Source organism: Marmota flaviventris, chromosome 17 (genome assembly GCF_047511675.1).
Source record: "Marmota flaviventris isolate mMarFla1 chromosome 17, mMarFla1.hap1, whole genome shotgun sequence".
Lineage (NCBI taxonomy): Eukaryota > Metazoa > Chordata > Mammalia > Rodentia > Sciuridae > Marmota > Marmota flaviventris.
Window position 1 is genome coordinate 16,226,791 of NC_092514.1, and position 20,348 is coordinate 16,247,138.

General features: G+C 39.5%; 2 protein-coding genes across 23 annotated transcripts in view; one reads left to right on the forward strand and one right to left on the reverse strand.

Moving 5' to 3' along the window:
• The window catches only part of Pigl (phosphatidylinositol glycan anchor biosynthesis class L), an 88,235-nt gene extending 86,844 nt beyond the window's left edge, over positions 1-1,391 (reverse strand). Inside the window, exon 1 of one of the 2 annotated variants that reach the window (XM_027924098.3) lies at positions 1,011-1,391. In XM_027924098.3, coding sequence (XP_027779899.2) covers positions 1,011-1,245 — 235 coding nt within the window. In that variant the 5' untranslated portion in view covers positions 1,246-1,391. The remainder of the gene's footprint in view (positions 1-1,010) is intronic. The other variant, XM_027924097.3, reaches the window with a different exon arrangement.
• A 1,509-nt stretch (positions 1,392-2,900) lies between these two features.
• The window catches only part of Ncor1 (nuclear receptor corepressor 1), a 153,011-nt gene continuing 135,563 nt past the window's right edge, over positions 2,901-20,348 (forward strand). For all 21 annotated transcript variants that reach the window (XM_071603044.1, XM_071603048.1, XM_071603058.1 and 18 more), the window contains exon 1: positions 2,901-3,079. The gene's annotated coding sequence lies outside the window, so the exon portion shown is untranslated. The remainder of the gene's footprint in view (positions 3,080-20,348) is intronic.

Here is a 20,348-nt window from a genome sequence, read left to right on the forward strand (position 1 = left end):
AGGCCTACCATAAATGTTGTTGTTTTTTTTTTCTGTATTTTTTTTATTGGTTGTTCAAAACATTACAAAGCTCTTGACATATCATATTTCATACATTAGATTCAAGTGGGTACCATAAATGTTTAACATATGCTAGGTAAGTGAAAAAGAAATGTTAAGTGAAAAGAATACAATTGTATTAAATGTGATTTCTGTGAAATTTGTATAGAAAGGATTGAAATAACACAACCAAATAGGAAAAGAGGTTATGAGCAACTAAAAACAACTGATTTATTGATTTATTGAGATATAATTTGACATACTATAAAATCCACACATTGTATACAGCTCGATTACTTCATTTACACAGCTGTGCAATTATGGTCATGATTAAGCACCACGGTCACTTTTTTTTTTTTTTTTCTCATTTGATGTTTTCTGAATCAGAATACTAGCCCTATTCGTTGAATGGCTCTTTCACGGAAAGTTGGGTGGAGATGAACTCTAAAATTATCTACAAAATTACTATTTATCTGAGTCCCTCCTCCAGTTTGACACACGCAACTTTGTAGCACAATACGGATTCAACATGCAGAAGGTCCTTTGCTATTATTAGAAGCGAAATTTTAAGGACTGAACAGGCACCATACAGAATAAATTGTTTTTGCTGTACTACATAGTAATATCACTGTTCTTGACCCTTCTGCAAATGAAAGGTTCCAAAATAACTAATACAGTCCCAGTTCCCAATGAAAATTCTGGCACTGAGTGGAACCAATGGTGAGAAACTCCCTTTCCTCTCCTCAATCCTGCCAGCGGAGAGTGGAGTATGCAAGCTGCAGACATCCCCCAAACTCACCTGGGAGGCCAGCTGCTCCCTGTCAGCCTGGAAGGAGTTCAAAGGAAAGACCTTCGGTGTATTCATTTAGCTCCCTACAATTGAAAACCCTTCGGGAAGGAGTATATTGAGGTTGACTAGTACCCAAATCCCTCACAGCCCAGGCTCCCAGCGATCACTTAAGGCCTCCTACCTGCAGAGAAGCAGAGCAGGGACATCCGGTGCTTCAGGCGTGCCAAACCTAGCACTGTGGGAGCAAAGAACATGGCTTCATCATCGGGGTGCGCGATCACGAGAAGGGTTCGGCTTCCGGATTTCAACAGGCCTGCTTGCTCCGCAGTCTTCATTCGTTCTGCAGAGTCCCAAAAGCAGAGAAAACCCCACGTTAGAACCGCCGCCAACACACAGCCGAGACACAACGCTTCCATGCTGGGTAAGTAGCACTGCGCCTGTGCAATTGGGAAGGCTGCAGTTGACCCTGACTCCGGCAGGAAAACCGCACCCACTGAAATTCCGTTCCGCGTTCCGCGTTTGAGTGCATCTTTGCGACTCAAAAGTAGGATTTGTCTTCTGACACTGAAGCTTCTCAGCATACTGTGCTCTCTCCATCTTTATTTTTCTTTCAGGGCCGAGGACCAAACTCAGGGCAAGCGCACTGCCGCTGAACTAAATCCCCAACCTTCTCTCCATCTTTTGTACACGAAGTCTGGTGCCTGCTAGGTTTCAGAGCTGACCCAAACCCTGCCGTCCAATTTAATACCCTTGTCCTGCCTCACAATATAATGTGTTTAAGGAAAAGCATTTGAAAATAAACTTCCACATCTTGTGGGTTATTTTTTGGCGGGGGTGTTGGTGGGTGGAGGGGACCCAGGACTGAACCCTGAGGCACTTTACTACTAAGTTACATGGCCAGGCTTTTAATTTTTTTATATTCAAACAGGTTCTTGCTAAATTGTTGAGGCCGGCCTTGGATTTATGATCCTTTTGCCTCATCCTCCCAAATCGCTGGAATTACTGGCATGTGTCACCATAACAGAAAGTTCCCACGTTTTGCAAGCAGACTTCTCGCCTCTTTTTAATTCATCATTTTCTAACCCATTTCTTTTTCGGGGAGGGGAGATGGGAGGCGGATAGTATGGGTGGAGCCCAGAGGAACTTTACCACTGAAATACATCCCTAGCCCTAAACATTTTATTGTTGTTGTTTTGAAAAGGGTCTCGCTAAATTGTTGAGGGGCTCACTTAGTCACCCAGGCTGGCCTGGACCTTGGGATCCTCCTGCCTCAGCCTTGGGAGTCACTGAGATGACAGGCACCAGGGGCTTTTCTAATTATATGGTTTAGCCCCGTTATCCGGATGAATGTTTTCCGAAACGGCAAAATACCTTAACTTTGCGTTCCCTTTTCAATTTTGGGATGTGAATGGTGATTTTACTAAAGGAAAAGTATGCGGTCACGGGGAACTGGCCAGTAATTTCACTAGAAGAGTCAGTGGGGGGGAGTGTGCACTTCCTGAGTCTCGAGGGCCCTAACTCCTCTTCGGAGTTAGATTCAAGAGCGATGTGATGGGCAAATCGGCCTCGCCCGGCATTTCGCATTTCGGTGAGGGCTTGGTGCTAAAGTATCGGGTAAGTCGGCGTGCCACGTGGACCCGGATTCTGTCTTTGCAGCCCCGGGCAGTGGAGGCCGTCGCCATCCAGCCGTGCCGTAGAGGGGGGTAGCAGGACCCGAGGCATAGACGGGCGCCCTGCCCTTTCCCACGCCGGGAGGTAGCCCCCGAGCGCTCCGGAGCGGGCCGGCTCGCGGCAGGCTCCTCAGGCCGGGTGCGCCATGGCAGCAGCGCTGGGTCCCATTGGGGGCGACGCTGCCCCGGCCTATTTGTGTTTGGGGGGGACCGCTGCCGCCACACTGAGGCGAAACCAGAAGGAGTCCGGAGCTGCGCGACCCAGGAAGCTCCGCCGAAGTAAGAAAGGCGCTCCGCCAGCGGAGGGAGTCGGTCTCTAAGCCCTCCGGAAGGAGGAGGAGCCGGCGCCGGAGCCGCCTTAGCCGCGGCCGCTGGGCTGGGGGGGGGGGGGGGCAGGGAGAGGGGTTGAGTCAAGATGGCGGCCAAGGTGGCGAAGCAGCAGCAGCGGCGGCGGCAGCGGCTGGAGTGAGTGTCTGGCTCGCCGCGCCGAGCGAGGTCCCGGCGTAGGGCCGCGCGCCGGGGCCGCGTCCTGCTCCTTAGGCCGGGGGACGCGCCGGCTCCCACGCTCTGCCAGCTCCCGGTGAGTAGGCCCCGGCGCCCGCAGCGCCGGCCTCCGGGCCCCTTCTCGCCCCGGGGCTTCCGAGGACTCTCAGGGCACCGGCCTTGGGGGCAGCTTTTCGTCCTGGGGAAGGGCGTCGCGGGCCCCGCTAGGTCGGGTCCCGTCCCAGCTGCCGGCCCCTTCTCTTTGGCCACCCAGGGGCGAGTCGAGCGCGGCGGAGGGCTCGGGCTAGGCGAGTGGAGGCTTCTGGAGTTTGGAAGAAGAATGGGCTGCGGCCGGGCTGGGGCCGACCCCGACGTGTCCTGTGGGGAAGGGGCGAGCGGAGCCTGCAGGGTTGGCGGAGGGGGGACGCGATGGCCAAGGGTTCCCCGGGTGGGGCCCGCGCAGGTGGCGGGCCTGGGCTCACTCTTAGGCGGAGTTAGTGGCCGTCTTGGGAGTGTGGAAGGGTTAGGGAGGGTGACAGCGTTGGACGAGTACGTGAAGGAGCCGAGTAGTTCACCTTTCTAACCTGACCACTTCGGGCTGTAATGGCGAAGGGTGGGTAGTGGTGGAGCTGGCAAAGATCCGAACCCTATACCTTCCGCCGTTTATTGTTGGTGTTTTCGTGTGCCAGATGAAGGATTTGGAAAAAGTATAATGGAGAAATCAGCTTTAATGGAGAGGTGATTGAATTCTTCGAATTACCTAGACCAGGAGTAGTCGTGGATTAAAGGAATAGATGGGAATAAATGGTATTTATGAGAAGTATTTGCCTAGGAAATGTCAAGAGTTTCATTGCTACGGTGCCTCTTCAACAGAATTAACCTTGGAGAGTAGGGGTATGGGGCATTCTAATCTTTGGGATTAGTATATTCACCTGCATCAGGTTTGCTTTCTTAATTATGTCCTAATTATATTGAAATTTACAATTCTTGTGTGCCCCCTCGTGAGGCAATGATGGGAGGCTGGCTGAACGTGACTGTGTGCAGAGAGCAACAGGTCTGGGATTTTAAAATGCCTATACATATTCCTTCCTTCCTTCAGTATATTCTGATCAATAACTGCGATGATTCTGGGTCACTGAAAATTTGATGGCATGACAGTATTTAAGTTTTAGTAGTTTCATGGAAATATTTTGATGTATACTTTCATAAAGATAACTTATTGGATAAACCAGCTTGCACTTGCCTGGACTCAGGATCAGACCTATTTTAGAATCTTATTTATACATAGGTAAAAATTACAGAAGAATTAACCACAAATTGCTAGAGAGAAATCTAATTTTTTCATTCTATTAAAATCCACTGGAAGTTTACTTTCATATTTATAGTTTCCAGTTGCTTGTCTTGCCTTAAGCCCAGCGGTTAATGAAAATCAAGGTATGTGTATGTATATGTATTTACATGTAAAATAGTCGTACTAGGAAATGATTAGTTAAATACCAAAATACTCTTAACTTTTACAAAAGATATGCCATATATTGAACTACTCCCCCGGAGAAAATGTAATATTAATTTCTGATTCTTCTTGTAACTGACGTTTTCGAACATATCAACTTCTCTGTGCTTCAGTTTCCTTATCTCTAATATTAGGAAACCATTTATCTATCTATGGGCGGCTGTTATGCGCCTAAAGGGAGTTAACAGTTATGAAATTGCTTTAAACAGATTGAAAAGGTTGTGTTTCTGTGAGGTAGTAACAACTCCCTCTGAGATCCTGTATTGCTTTATCTGCTTATCTCTCTCAGTGCTTACACTTTCTACCTTGTACTGTTGGTATTTATGTTCTGGTTTATCTCTTTTTGAGAGCAGGATAGGCCCTTCTCTGATTTTATCTCTGGTTAAGCACCTAGTAAGGGGGAGGGAGGGAGAGAGAGAGAGAGTTTGACACTGCAAATTTAAAAAAAAATTTTTTAATTTATATATGACAGCGGAATGCATTACAATTCTTATTACACATAAAGAGCACAATTTTTCATATCTCCGGTTGTATACATAGTATATTCACACCAGACACTGCAAATTTTTTATTGAATGAATAAACATAGGAATCTAGTTAGAAAAATGTATTCACATTACTTATCAGAATATACCTGTTATCTGCTGTGACGTATCTATGGAAGCTATAATTCTCTCCATGGCCTCTAGAGAAATATATATATATATATTTTAACTTGATGCTTTTGTAGATTTAAAAAATATAGTAAAACTTAAGTGTTTGGACTGTCCTCTTAGTTTAAAATAAAAACTATGAAACTATGACAATTAGTCTGGGGCTGGCCTGGAACTTGCTGTCCTCTAACCTCAGTCTCCCAAGTCCCTGGGTTTACTAGTATGTGCCATCACTCAGGCTTGTTCGTTTTTTATATGTTTTTGTTACTTAGTTTTAATTATATTTTGTGATCTATCTTAGTTGTAATTTCAAATTCTTATTTGTGCCTGGATATGATAAAACTCTTTAGTTACTTCCATCTGTTCTTACTTATTTATTTTGAGATGGGATTTCAATGTGTGGCCTTCTATTCCTGGGATTAAGCCTTGGCCTCTCCAGTAGTTGGGACTATGGACACGTGTTATAGCGCCAGGCTCCATCTTTTCTTTTACTTCACATATTTAATTTTTATTAGACTATGGTACAAAGCAAGTAGTAAAGTTTGATCTGAATTTATTATATACAGATTTGTAGGTAAGAGGCTCATGTGTTTTCAGTCATTCACTTGTAGAATCAATGTGATGTTCCTTTAATGTTTTGGGTGGATTACTAAATGCTATAAAGGCATAAAGCATAGTTGAATAGGTCAGTTATATCCACAAATAATTCAGTCTTCGGATTGTCTGATAACTTTGTCCTTTTCAGGTTGGAGGATATGAAAAACTATCTATTTATTTAGTTTTTGTTACCAGGGATTGAACCCAGGGACATTTAACCACTGAGCCACATCCCCAGCCCTTTTTAATATTTTATTTAGAGACAGGGCCTCTCTGAGTTGCTTAAGGCTTCACTAAGTTGCTGAGGCTAGCTTTGAACTCGAGATTATCCTACCTCAGCCTTCCAAGCAGTTGGGATTACAGACATGTGCCACAGCATGAAAGGTAATTTTGATGATTAAGAAAGCATTTTCTTTTTTTCTTTCTTTCTTTTTTTTTGGTGATGGTGCTGGAGATTGAACCCAGGGCCTTGTGTGTGCAAGGCAAGCACTCTACCAACTGAGCTATATGCCCAGCACTAAGAAAGCGTTTTCTATCAGGACTTCTTGAGAGTATTGAAAAACTATGAAAAGTTTCTGTAATGTAGCAATAATATTGTGTTGAGCATCTGTTTTTTATTTTGATATTTTTGTGGTAGTGTTTTTCCTTGAACGTTTATACTGTTCTACCATTTCTGCTGCCCCAGGAACTTGTGTGGTCAAAAATATTACTTGGATAGTCTTCTGATACAACCTACTCCCCCCACCCTTTGCATTTGAAAGTCTGAGACCTTATAAAACAGTGTTCCTGTGGAGTTCTTTAGACAGTTTAATTCTTTCATGTGTGCCACTCTTACTTTTATTTAAGTGATCACAAAATCACATTAAATTTGATTAAAACAAAATGCTAATGATTTATAGAATTATAGAAAGTAGGATCTTAGATTAGCCTTACTGGTTTTACTTTTGAATAAACTGAATAAGTTGAGAATGAAGTGATTTGCTTAAGTTATTGCAAATGGGCAGTAGCAGAAGCCAAGTTTCTGATATCTACTGTAGTGCTCATTCCATTATACCATATCATCCAGGGAGTGATTCAACATGATGATTGATATTTAAAACAAAAATTGGAGTGAATGGAGAATGAAAGATCACTTTGGATATTCAGCTTAAATATGAAATTAAAAGTTCTTCAAAATATTACATTTCTGCAATGAAAACATAGTTTGAATAAACGGTATCGATCTACATCAGTGATATGAAGATAACTAGAAAACTAGTTTGTTTTTTTGGCGGGGTACCGGCTATTGAACTCAGGGACTACTGACCCCCATCCTGAGCCCTTTTTTATATTGTATTTAGAGACAGGATCTTGCTGAGTTGCTTAGCCTCCCTAAGTTCCTGAGGCTGTCTTTGAACTTGTGATTCTCTTGCCTCAGCCTCCCAAACTGCTGGGATTACAGGCATGTGCCCCTGGGCCCAGCTGATTAATTTTTTTTTATATTTGTAGATGCACAGAATGCCTTTATTTTGTTTATTTTTATGTGGTGCTTAGAATCGAACCCAGTGCCTCACACATGCTAGGCAAGTGCTCTGCCACTGAGCTACAGCCCTAGCCCTGATTAATTTTTCAAAAATATTTTATTTAGTTGGACACAATACCTTTTATTTATTTATTTTTATGTGGTGCTTAAAATCGAACCCAGCGTCTCGCATGTGCTAGGTAAGCACTCCACTGCTGAGCCACAACCCCAGCCTATGCCCTGATTAATTTTTAATCTATTTTGATGACTATCTTTTCACCAAAACAATACTCAGTATTGGGAATTGAACCCAGGAACATAGGCAACTCCTCTAACCACCAGCTGTATCACCAGCCCTTTTTATTTTATTCTGAGACAAAGTCTCGCTAAATTGCCCAGGGCTGGCCTAGAATTTGTAAACTTTCTGTCTCAGCCTCCCTAGTAGCTAGATTACAGCATGTGCCACAGTGCCTGACTGAGTATCTTCTTTAACAAAAATGTCTTTGAGATTATCTGGATTTAACTGTGCTTCATTGCATTTAAGTATTACAATGATGGAAGTTTTATTATGTCAGTGATTAAGAAATTCTGAGACCTAAAGAAATAGGTTAAATTATTTTGCAAATTAGCTATTGCTTTTTTCAGTTAGATCTTTGGATTTTTTTTTAAGTATGAGGGACTTTTGTATAAAACTTTTATATAAAAGTATAGATAAATAAGACCTTTTTTTTTAGTGCTGGGCATCCAAACCAGGGCCTCATGAACGCTCAGCAAGAACTCAGCCACTGAGGTACATCAGGGATTGAACCCAGGGATGTTTAACCACTGAGCCACATCCCTGGCCCTTTATATTTTTTATTTTGAGACAGGGTCTCACCAAGTTTCTTAGGGCCTTATTAAGTTGATGAGACTGGCTTTGAACTTGCAGTCTTCCTGCCTCAGCCTCACATGCTGCTGATTTACAGGTGTGTACTACCAAACCTGGCCATGAACTATATTCTTAATGCTACATTGGAAAATTCACTTTTGATATCAGTTTTCTTTTTCTTTTCTCTCTTTTTTTTTTTTTCTTTCAGTGCTGGGATTCAAACCCAGGGCCTTATACATGCTGTCTACCTCTGAGCTATATTTCCAGCTCTGTAATATTAGTTTTATAAAGATATTCATGCCATAAAATTAAAGGAAAAGGAATGTTATTTTCTTTAAAGTGATAATCTTTGTATTAACACTGAGGTATGGCATGTTTGTTTATTCTGTTTGAACTATTAAATAATATATCCATTTCATGTTGTATTAAGAGTTTGTTTTTTTCCCTGCACTGTGGTGCACACCTATAATCCCAGTGACTTGGGAGGCTAAGGCAGGAGGATTACAAGTTTGAGACCAGCCTCGGCTATTTAGTGAGGCCCTAAACAACTTAGTGAGACAGTGTCTCAAATTAAAAAAAAAAAAAAGGGCTGGGAATGTAGCTGAGTGGTTAAGTACCTTTGGTTTCAATCTCTAGTATCCACCCCCCCCCCCCCCCCCCGCCAAAGTTTGGTTTTTCCTGTACTGTGCTTTTTTCTGGAGTGCTCTTTTCTATCACACTCTTTCAGACTCCACTACATGTTCAGTTTTGCCTATTTTTCAAGGGTTTGATCACATATCATTTCAATCAGTAAGTCTCCTTCGCACTCCCTCTAAAGTCTTTGTAATTTTTTTTTTGTGGGGGCAGGGCTGGAGATTAAATGGGGGCTTAACCACTGAGCCACATCCCCATACCTTTTTATTTTATATGTATATGTATATATAAAAACATTTCAAAAAATTTTAGTTGTAGATGGACACAATACCTTTATTTTTATGTGGTGCTGAAGATCAAACCCAGTGCCTCCATGAGCTAGGCAAGTGCTCTACCACTGAGCTACAACCCTAGCCCCCTTATTTTATATTTTGAGTCAGGGTCTTGCTAAGTTGCTTAGGGCCTTGATAAATTGCTGAGGCTGACCTCTAACTTGGTGATCCTCCTGCCTCAGCCTCCCTAGTTGCTGGGGTTACAGGCATGCACCACTGCACCTGGTGTTATCAAAATTCTTAATGCTTTACCTTTGCTCTGTTGTAATGTACATGACAAGTAGTCTCTACTAGACCGTAAGCTCTTTATAGGCACATGTGTATCTGATTTAGTTTTAAAATTCCTAGAGTAATACCCTGCATTCAGGAGTGGTAAATATTTGTTAAGTGCATAGAAAAGAGCCTAGTAGCTAGGGTTAGTGTGGTTGTTGTAGTAAATGTCTGATATATGTATGGCAATTTGATGTTGAGTAGTTTTCAGAAATTGAGGTACAGGTAGAAATTTCACCAGTGTCAGGGAAATAACATGTTCATAGTTAGCTAATTAACCATGTATTTTTTTTAAGAATTTTTAAAAATATTTTTCAGTTTTCGGTGGACACCTTTATTTTATTTTATGTGGTGCTGAGGATCGAACCCATTGCCTCGTGCTCGCACGTTACCGCTTGAGCCACATCCCCAGCCCCCAAGTATTTCTTTAAAAAATATTTTTGTCACTTCACTGAGATTTTTGGGGAGGAAGAGAAAGTAAACATGGGATTGGATCATCTCAGAGACCACATAGATAATATTAGAATGCAAGAATGTTTTAGCTTTACATATGCAGGAAATTTTGGAGTAGTTTCAGTGCGGGGGGGGAAAAATTTGTGAATTTGGAATGGCTGGTTGATAGGATTGTGATAGAATTTGGGGATTCTTTTGAAAGAATAGTAATGCCTAGTAGTTTTACATCAAAACCCACATCCTTAAGTAGATTAGTCAGGAGCAAAAGAAGAAAAAGTCAAGATTACAAAATTATTTTGTTTTTTCTCCCCCCTTTACAATGTCTACTTGAGGAATAAAATTTGGATCTTTTGTATTTTGGTTTGTTTTTGCTTTATCATACACAAACTGTATGAAATCAGGAGATATTTTAAATATAAATATATGTGTGTATATGTGTGTGTGTGTGTGTGTGTAGTATGTGTATGTGTGTATAGTATGTGTATATATGTTTTGGGGGTGGGGATTGAACTCAGGGGCACTCAACCACTGAGCCCCAGCCCTACTGTTTTATTTAGAGACAGTGGAGTCTGAAAGAGTCTCATTGAGTTGCTTAACTCCTTGCTGTTGCTGAGGCTGGCTTTGAACTCTCCATCCTCCTGTCTCAGCCTCCTGAGCTGCTGGGATTACAAGCATGTGCCACCGGCTGAGATCAGGATATATTAAGGTTACATTTTTTTCCTGCAAAATTTTGAGTCCGATGATGATGATGATGATGGCGGTGATAGTTTTCTTTTTATAAGAGATGAGATTTCACAATGTTGCACAGGCTGGTTTTGATCTTCTGGGCTCAAATAATCCTGCCTCAGCTTCCTGATTATAGGCATACTCCACAACCCCTGGTTTGACTTTTAGATTTGTTATGAGGGTCACCTTTAGTTATAGCTTGCTCCTTCTCCTGTGCTTTTTATTATTTATTTATTTATTTACAAAATATTTATTTATTTTTTAGGTGTAGATGGACACACAACACAATGCCTTTATTTTTATGTGGTGCTGAGGATTGAACTTGGGTCCCGCCCGTGCTAGGCGAGCGCTCTACCACTGAGCCACAATCCCAGCCCCTGTGCTTTTTATTTTTTAAATTATTTTATTTGTTCTTTTTACATAGGCATAACAGTAGAAAGTATTTTGGTATGTTATACATACGTGGAGTATCACTTATTCTAATTAGGATCCTATTCTTGTGGATGCACATGATGTAGAGTAATCTGGTCATTTATTCAAATACAAGGTTAAGAAAGTTATGCTGATTAATACTACTGTCCTTCCTATTCCCTCTCCCCTCCCTTCCCTTTGTCTAATCCAGTTCTCCCTTACTTTTGTTTAACTGTCATTCTTGTTGACATTTTTGTTGTCATACACAGTTCAGATTTGAATAGGCAGTTCATTTCCCTTGGCAATAGCATATAGATTTTTTCTAAACTTATATAATTTTTAAAAATTATATAATTTAAAAAATATTTTTAGTTGTAGATAGACACAATACCTTTATTTTGTTTATTTAGTTTTTTTATGTTGTGCTGGGGTGCCGCAGTCTGGCTGGGCACAAATAACCGAGAGATCCCGAGCCACTTGTAGATTCAAGCAAGAACGAACTTTATTCCCCAACCCACGTGAACTCCACCGGAACTCCACGTGAACTCCACCGGAACTCCGCGAGAACTCAATGGGAACTCAATGGAAACTCCGCTAGAACTCAAAAGAAGTGGGCACCCGAGGCAGCTGGAGCCGCCCCTTCTGGCAAAATGCCAGGCACCATCTTGACCTGGCCGTGGCTCTCAACACTGGGGATTGAACCCAGTTCCTCACGCATGCTGGGCAAGCACTCTACCACTGAGCCATACAATCCCAGTCCTAGATTATATAATTTTGAAAATGCATGTTTTAAGTAATAACTTTGCACTACTTTTTATTGAGTTCTTTTAATTCATTTTTGAATCACAGTAACTCTTACATTATTTGGAAATATTTGGAATGGAATCAAAACTTGTGCTGTCTAGGAGTTATGATCTAAAACGGGTACAGTGCAAAGGTACCAGACAAAGGAGTATACACCCTGGAGGAGGGGGAAGCAAAAGTGACTTTTTGTTCACACAAGCCATTTTTTAAAAAAAAATTATAGTTGTAGATAGACAATATGCCTTTATTTGTTAGTTTTTTTATGTGGTGCTAAGGATAGAACCCAGTGCCTCACACATGCTAGCTAAGTACTCTGCCACTGAGCTACAGCCCTAGCCCTTCACATAAGCCATTTAATGCATGAGGAAGAAGTTATTTAAAAATCTTTGTCTTTTTTTGTTTTAAATAATATATTCTGGAAGTACAGTATAGGATTATATAAAAAAAATTCAAAGTACCAGTACCACTTCCTAGATGTAATCTGCTATTTGTTGCGTGTTCTTCCAGATTTTTTCCTCTGTGTATATACTGTTCTGTATTATGGGTCATAATATATTGGTATTCTTTTGTCTACTACTGTTTCAAGTTTGTTTAAAGCTACCTCTTTGATTAACAGTTACTTAGTATCCCACTTCCACTGTATGAAAATATAATAATTTGTTTAATCAATTTCTGGCCACTATATTTCTTTGGTCAAAAAAAAATGGGTAAACAATGATTACTTTTTGTTTATATATGTTTATTTACATACACATATATATTTTGTGTACTTGTGTGAGCTTAAACTTTTTGACAATATATGAAAAACTGTGATCCTGCTTGGCCTTTTATCAATCCTATTGAAGTTGAACATTTTTATTATGGGGAGTTATATTTCTTTCCTAAATTTCCTGCTTTTGTTCTGTGGTTATTTTTTTTCAGATATTTTTCTTTTTTTGTGGTTGTTGTTGTAGTTGGACACAACACATATATTTTATTTATTTTTATGTGGTGCTGAGGATTGAACCCAGGGCCTTGTACATGCTAGGTGAGCGCTCTACTGCTGACCCACAATCTCAGCCCTGTTCTGTGGCCATTTTTAAATTTTGGTTATTGGCTTTTTTTTCCAGATTGAAGAGTTCTTTACATATTAAGATATTTACTCTTTCTATATGTATGCATATCTCCTGCCTCCCAGCTATTCTTTTGTAGTGTTATACAGTTAGATAGCCAACACTAGCTAGGTTACCAGTGTTGCTGTGTGACCTTGGGCACATTATTTACTTCCTTACTTTGCTCGTTTGAAAATTGAGATAATGTAATTAGCATGAAGCTAGTAGCTAAAAAATGGTATTCATGTACTCAAAAAATTGTTAGCAGGGCTGGGGTTGTGGTTCAATGGAAGAGCACTTTACCTAGCATGTGTAAGGCACTGGGTTCGCTCCTCAGCACCACACAAAAAAATAAAGTTTAGAAAATTGTTGGCAGTCTTCATTATTAGTCTTCTGGGTTTCACTGAATGGGTGAATTTAAGATATTCACTCATCTATCAAACTAGAAAAGCAAAGTGAGCAATGTTATTTATAATAGACTACTGTTGTAATGTTTTAAAGAGGAAAAATAATTTATGTGTATTTTCTTGTAATCATAGGATATACTGAAAGGATACACCGTAATGTTGGTTGCTATAGGAAAGAGAACTGAGAGAGAAGACAACTTTTTTTTTCCCCCTTGTACTGGGGATTGAACCCAGAGGCACTTTACCACTGAGTCACATCCCCAGCCCTTTTTATTTTTTATTTTGAAATAGGGTCTTGATAAGTTGTTTAGGGCCTCTGTAAATTGCTGAGGCTGGCCTACAAACTTTCTATCCTCCTGTCTCACCCTCCTGAGTTGCTGGGATTACAGGCATGCACCACCATGCCCAGCTGGAAGTGTTTCTAATTTGTCTTTATTTTTTCTTGAGCTCACCTTTATTACAATACTCTTTAAATTACTATTGTTTTATTATTCCATTCCTGGTAGTGTTAGTCACTGGTTTATTACTCTGCTTTTTTCAGACTTTGACAGTTCTGGGCTGTGTATTCTTTTGGATGAACTTTATAATCATTCTGTGAAGTTCAAAAAGAAATCTTTTGAGGTTTTTACTGAGAATACTGACTATTGATAGAGAATACTGAAATTGTAGGTTAAGTTTGGTAAACTTGATATCTTTGTGTCCTTTTTACCTTGTGTTAAAATAAATTTTTGTCCCTTGGTAAAATTTCAAACTTTGTTTCAAATAAGCCCTATACATGTATTGTTTATTTCTCTTTTCAACAAATATGGTAGGGAATCAAGGGAATTTATATTCTAGTGGGGGAAGACAAAATATAATCAAATACAGTTTTCCATTTTAGATTATGACATAAAGGACCCAAAAGGGGGATGTAATAGTAACTGGTAGGAGTTTACCCTGTAGGGTGATGGGAAAGGTTCTTCTGGGAGATGACATTTGAACCATGGTCCTAAGTTTAAGGAGGAGCCAGCCACATGAATGAGCCTGGGCCAGCATTCCAGGGGAGTGTAAAGGAGGACAGAGGCCTCAGGCTAGGAAGGGCTTGGCTGCTTGGTAGAGAAACTGAAAGGAACCACAAGTTGCCTAGCTTAGTGAGCAATTGGGAGAGTAAACAGACCAAATTAAGTTGGGCCTTGCAGGTCACCTAAAGTTGCTTGGATTTTATTGTAGTGCGCAAGAAGCCCTTGGGGAGTCTTATGCAGGAGAGTGACATGTTCTGATTTATGGTTTAAAAAGAATACTGGAAGTCCATCAACAATGTGTGTATTGTATATGTTATAAAGTGTATATGTGTTATAAAGAATACTGGGCTTTTTTTGAGTTGAGAGTATTGAAGTAGTAAATCTAGTTAGTTTTTTTTGTTTGTTTGTTTTGTTCTGTTTCTGTTTTTTGCAGCTAGAAGTAAGGATGGCAGAAGTTGTGGTGAAGTTGGGAGGCTTAGGGTCTGTGTGGAAAGAAGAGGGAATGGGACTTGCTGTTGGAGTGTATTGCGAGCCAAGCACTGTTAGCTGCTACCCTCACAGGTATCTGTGACATGTTTTGTCTGCTCCCCATAGAATCAAATCTTATAAAGTCAAATGTATTTTTCCTACTTTATTTTGGTATATACCTTAGAAATGAAGCCTGTTCATTAGTCTTGTTTTGTTTAGTAGCCTTTAGAAGTCTTTGTTAGTGGGTAAAAGGTGAGGCAAATAACATAATCTTTTAAGATCCTGTCTCTAGCAGGGTGCTGTGGTGTAGGCCTGTAATCCCAGTTACTCAGGCTAAGAGAGGAGGATCACAGGTTGAGACCATATTAAAAAGCTTAAAAAAGGGTTGGAGTTGTGGCTCAGTGGTAGAGCACTTGCGCAACATGTGTTCTCGACACCACATATAAATAAATGAATAAAATAAAGGTCCATCAACATCTAAAAAAATATTTAAAAAAAAAAAGCTTTAAAAAAGGGTGGGTAGGAATGTAGCTCAGTGGTAGAACACTTGCATAGCATATGAGGCAATTCCTAGCATCATCCCCCCCACCCCAAAAAAAAGAAAAAAGGGGTATCTGTTTCTGAATTTTATACAAAAAAATTAGCTTGGAGAATTTAGCCTTTCTCTGTAGCCTTAGAATAATGGAATCAGACTTTTAGGTGAGTTTATACACACAATCTTAGTATGTTCCCTTGTATAGAACAAAATTTCAATACATGGTAACCATAATTTTCCTTAGATACTGTATCTGTTGACTCAGGCCCAGCATCTATAAATTAAATATTTTTCTGATCTCAATACACTGTTCTTTTTTGTGTTAGTTCAGGAGAGATTTGGCAAGTGGTCTTTCATTTGGCTTTGAAATGTATTTGTTTTTGTAGTTGAAGGAAGGAGTGTTTTCCATATCTACTGTTTCAAGTCAGCTTATTCAATATAGTGCACCTATACCACAGGTCTCAGTTGAGTGGTTATCTAGCACTACTGTCTTGGGAAAGTTTTCCTTTCTCATTTTATGTAGGGGGGGGAAGCAACATGCTTTTTTTTTTTTTTTTAATTCAAGACATGATAATTTTGGATAAGGCACATACTCATAGATGGATCAAATAATTATGTAAGAACATAAATTAAAGTTTTTCTTTTAGTATCATAGTTTGTTAGGGTTAGGGTATTTAACTTAAAAGGATTTTTTTTCTGCTGGGTACAGTTGACTCATGCCCATAATCCCAACAACTCAGGAGGCTGAAGCTGGAGGCAAATTTGAGGCCAGCCTCAGCAATGTAGCAATGCCCTGTCTCAAAATAAAAAATAAAAAGAGCTGGGGATATAGCTTGGTGGTAATATGTTATAAAGAATACTGTGCTTTTTTTGAGTTGAGAGTATTGAAGTAGGAAATCTAGTTAGTTTTTTTTTTTTGTTGTTGTTGTTTTGTTTTGTTCTGTTTCTGTTTTTGCAGCTAGATATAGGATGGCAGAAGTTGTGGTAGAGAAGTTCACCTGGGTTCAATGCCCAGTAAACCACCTCCATCGTGCCCCCCCATTTTTTTTTTTTTTTTTTTTTTTTTTTTTGCTAACTCCTGTTTATCTGCCTGACTTCTAAGAAAGATGTCATAAGAGGCTACAAATAAAATACCTTGGCCTTCCCTCGGGACATCCCCCTCATCACCCAGCCAATGAGAAGAATGCTTTGCTTTACTTTATAGGAGAAAATTTATTCCCAGTCAGCACCACTGTGATCTTGTACAAAATTACAGAATTCCTTTAGGTGATTTCTAGTTTCTCCTCTTCTGGAGGCTGAACTGAGACTCAAGAGGTTGACTTTCAGAGTGGTATTGTAGTTCAGTGGTAGAGCACTACCTCTCATGTATGAGGCACCGGATTTGATCCTTAGCACCACATAACCACATAAAAATAAATAAATAATATAAAGGTGTTGTGTCCATCTACAACTTAAAAAAAAAAAAAAGTTTCTTGAATTCATCCCCAGAAGGGTTTCAGCTGGTGGGGATACCTAGATAATTGGTTCTTCTTAGCTTTTCCCTGTATAATATGCTCGTGGAGTTGGACTGCTAGATCTGGGCTGCTTTGTGGGAATTAGTGAAACCTAATTTGCTTCAGTTTAGTAAAAATTTTACCATCCACAGTGTCATTCCCCTTTCCTGTACTTTTATGTACAGGTTTTATTACTTGGTCAGTTAAAATTGAATTGCATATTTTATAGGCTCCTTTTTCTCCTTTGGTGAAATGTGGGCTTCACCTCTATTGTGACCCTTGGTGGATTCATCTTTGCTCATCTGCAGTCTTGCCACAGTGAAGTATATTTTTAGTTTTTTTTCCGAGATAGCTTAGGCCACCTTGAAAGCTTATCCAAGTACATTTTGGTTATGCAAAGATTGTAGGCCAAAAGCCAGGAGTTCCTGGTGAGAGGAGGATTAGCTTTTTATTTTTGGAAGATTGTGTTTGAAATTTTGTTTTTGCAAGCTATGTTTCCTGTTGAGTAGATGTGTGTGTTTGTTTAATATGGGAAGATTCAAGCAGTAATTTAAACAGACCAATTTCATTTTGCCATATTTTATGTCTGTTTGCAAGACAGAGGTTAGTTCCGGGATTATCTGTAGAATTCAGATATAATGTACTCTTGTCACTTATAGCAATGACACCTCATTTTTTATTCCCATCCTAAAACATGATTATGTATGTTGGTGTTTATGGTATGAGGCAGTTGTTCATAAAACCTTGACCTGGTTTCTTAGACAAGTCACAGAAGTTTTACATTTCATTTGTCAAGCATGTAACCCTAAGTTAATGAGTTTTGGTGCCAAGGACTGAATTTATAATTTGACACTGCCACTTAAGGCAGTTCCCTTCCCCATTTAGCTCTAAGTTTAAATTGGGTTATTTTATTTCAGTTGGTTTCAAACTGTAAAGTGTTCTGTAGAAGTATCTTGGTGACCCAGGATTGGAATTTTAGGGGTGGAGGAAAGGACAGGGAGCTACGGGAAGGGGAGCCTGAAAAGATTCTCAGTGAATCGGTATATTTTTCCTTTGTATTTTTTATACTTTCGGCTTCTTTGTAAGATTTCTGAGAAGAGTGCTACTTAGAAAACAAAAGGATCTGAACACTTGCTGTGTTTTAGGGATAGGTTTTGAGGAAGCAGGCTATAGTGGTCTCCTGACTGCAGTTCATATGAGGACAGGAAGGACCTGCTGTGACCCATAAATTTTTATGCCATTAGGGGCAAATCTTATTTTGTTATTGTATAGTTGCCTCCTGTGTTGGACCGATAGAATATTTATTTATTTACTTATTTAGTATGGTGCTGGGGATTGAACCCAGGGCCTTATGCATGCTAGACAAGCAGCACTCTACCAACTGAGCTATACCCTCAGCCCCCTGATAGAACTTTTAAGTAAGCTTGACTTTATTTTATTTTTGAGAGATTAGGTTAAACTTGACAAAACTTAGGACATGAACAAAGGTTTTAACAAAGTGAAAAATGGACAAATCACCTCATATTTGAGTGTCATTGAGGGCAGGTGTTGAGTCTAGACTCACTATTGCTGAAAATTAGAATCTCCCTAAATTCATAATACATGGATTCCCATATATTTATATATATATATATACATATATATATATACACACACACACACACACATATATATATATATATATATATATATATCACTATTAATAAAAAATTAGATGACCCTGGTCTAAGATCTTTTCTTTTGCCTCTTCATTCCATTTATAGCTTTATGTACTTGGGATGTCTTGAGTTGCATTTTTCAGAATTACTTTGGAAAACTTTTACAAAATATGCATGAACAGTCATATAATGAAATAATCTGTAGTAACAGGAAAAACCAAGTATTTATGTCATGAGATAATTGCCAAGATATATTAAGTAATAAAAGAAAGATTATGGAACAGTATATATCTACTATGCTACGATTTATGTAAGAGAAAAATGTGTGTGCATGTACATGCTCCTGCATATGTAGAATGTTTCTAAAGGATACTCTAGAAACTAATTTTGGTTACTTGCTGGGAGGACAGTATTAGTTAAAGGACAAGAGGTAAGGCAATGTTTTACTTTGTTTTTTTCTAATACATTTAAAAAGTCTTAAGTCATGCATGTAATATTTATTTCCAAAAAATTATTTAAAAAAACCCATAAATACCCTCTTTCCCCAATACAACAGCAAATCCCAAAAGAAAAGCCAAATAAATGTTGGCTTTCCACTATTCACCTGAAGGAGGTGCAGGTATATATATGAGGGGAAACACCCAGGTGGTATTAATGTATGGTCCCACCAAACACCTCAATTCCTCAATGTGATTCACTACTTGCTGAGAAAGCTGCAAAGCATTGCAGAGAACACTACCTTCTTCCCCGCCTCCCTTTTTTTGCCACTGACAACTGATATTGGAGGAATTACTGAATCTTTCTGGTCTTTAGATATCTCATCTGTAAAATCAGTGTTGTATGGGTAATTGCAAAACCTCCTGACCCTCACATTTGCTGACTTCCATGCCTTGGACCTTGAAGGAAGTAAGTGGGAGATAGGCCAAGGGAATTGATAGTCAGTCTTCTCACATTCTCTAAAGAAAAATGAAATAAATAGTAAGGATGATATATTTAATTATGATAGTCATTATCACATTGTATAAGATAAAATTTTAAATAAAAGTTCTTCAAGTTTTGTTTTCAACTTAGATTCAATGTCATTTATCTAGAAAACTTTTATTTTTGTGGTTTTAAGAATTGAATCCAGGACTGGGGCTGTGGCTCAGTGGTAGGTAGACCGCTTGCCTAGCATGCGTGGGGCACTGGTTTCAATCTTCAGCACCACATAAGAATAAACAAATAAAATAAAGACATTCTGTCCATCTACAACTAAAAAAAAAAAAAAAAAGCAGGGTCTTCTGTGTGCTAGGAAAGCATTCTAACCACTGAGCTACACCCCCAGTCCTTTTTACTTTTTATTTTGAGACAAGGTCTTGCTAATGTGCCCAGGCTGTCCTTGAACTTGTGATCCTCCTACCTCAGCTTCCCAGGTTGCTGGGATTACAGGCATATGCCACTATAATTTTATTTTTAATGCATTTTATTTTAAAAACCTAACTGGGTAAATACTTGATTAAAATGGGGCAGTTGATCAGATTGGCTTGCTGAATTTTTTTCCCCTGAATTTGCTCTCTTTCCAAATTCTTTGAAATGGTGGAAACAAAATTAAAAGTTTATTAAGGATCACAAAATATTAAATAGGTAGACATTATATATAATTTTCATTCTCATTATATATAATTTTTTTTTGCAGCGGGGGAGGTACCTGGGATTGAATTCAGGGGCACTTGGCCACTGAGCCACATCCCCAGCCCAATTTTGAATTTTATTTAGGGGCAGGGTCTCACTAAGTTGCTTAGTGCCTCACTTTTGCTGAGGCTGGTTTTTTGAATTTGTGATCCTCCTGCCTCAGCCTCCCGAGCCACTGGGATTACAGGCATGTGCCGCCGTGCCTGGTTATATAGATAATTCTTATCCTAATATATACGAATACATGTATTTGCATATAAAAATTTGACATGTAATCAATA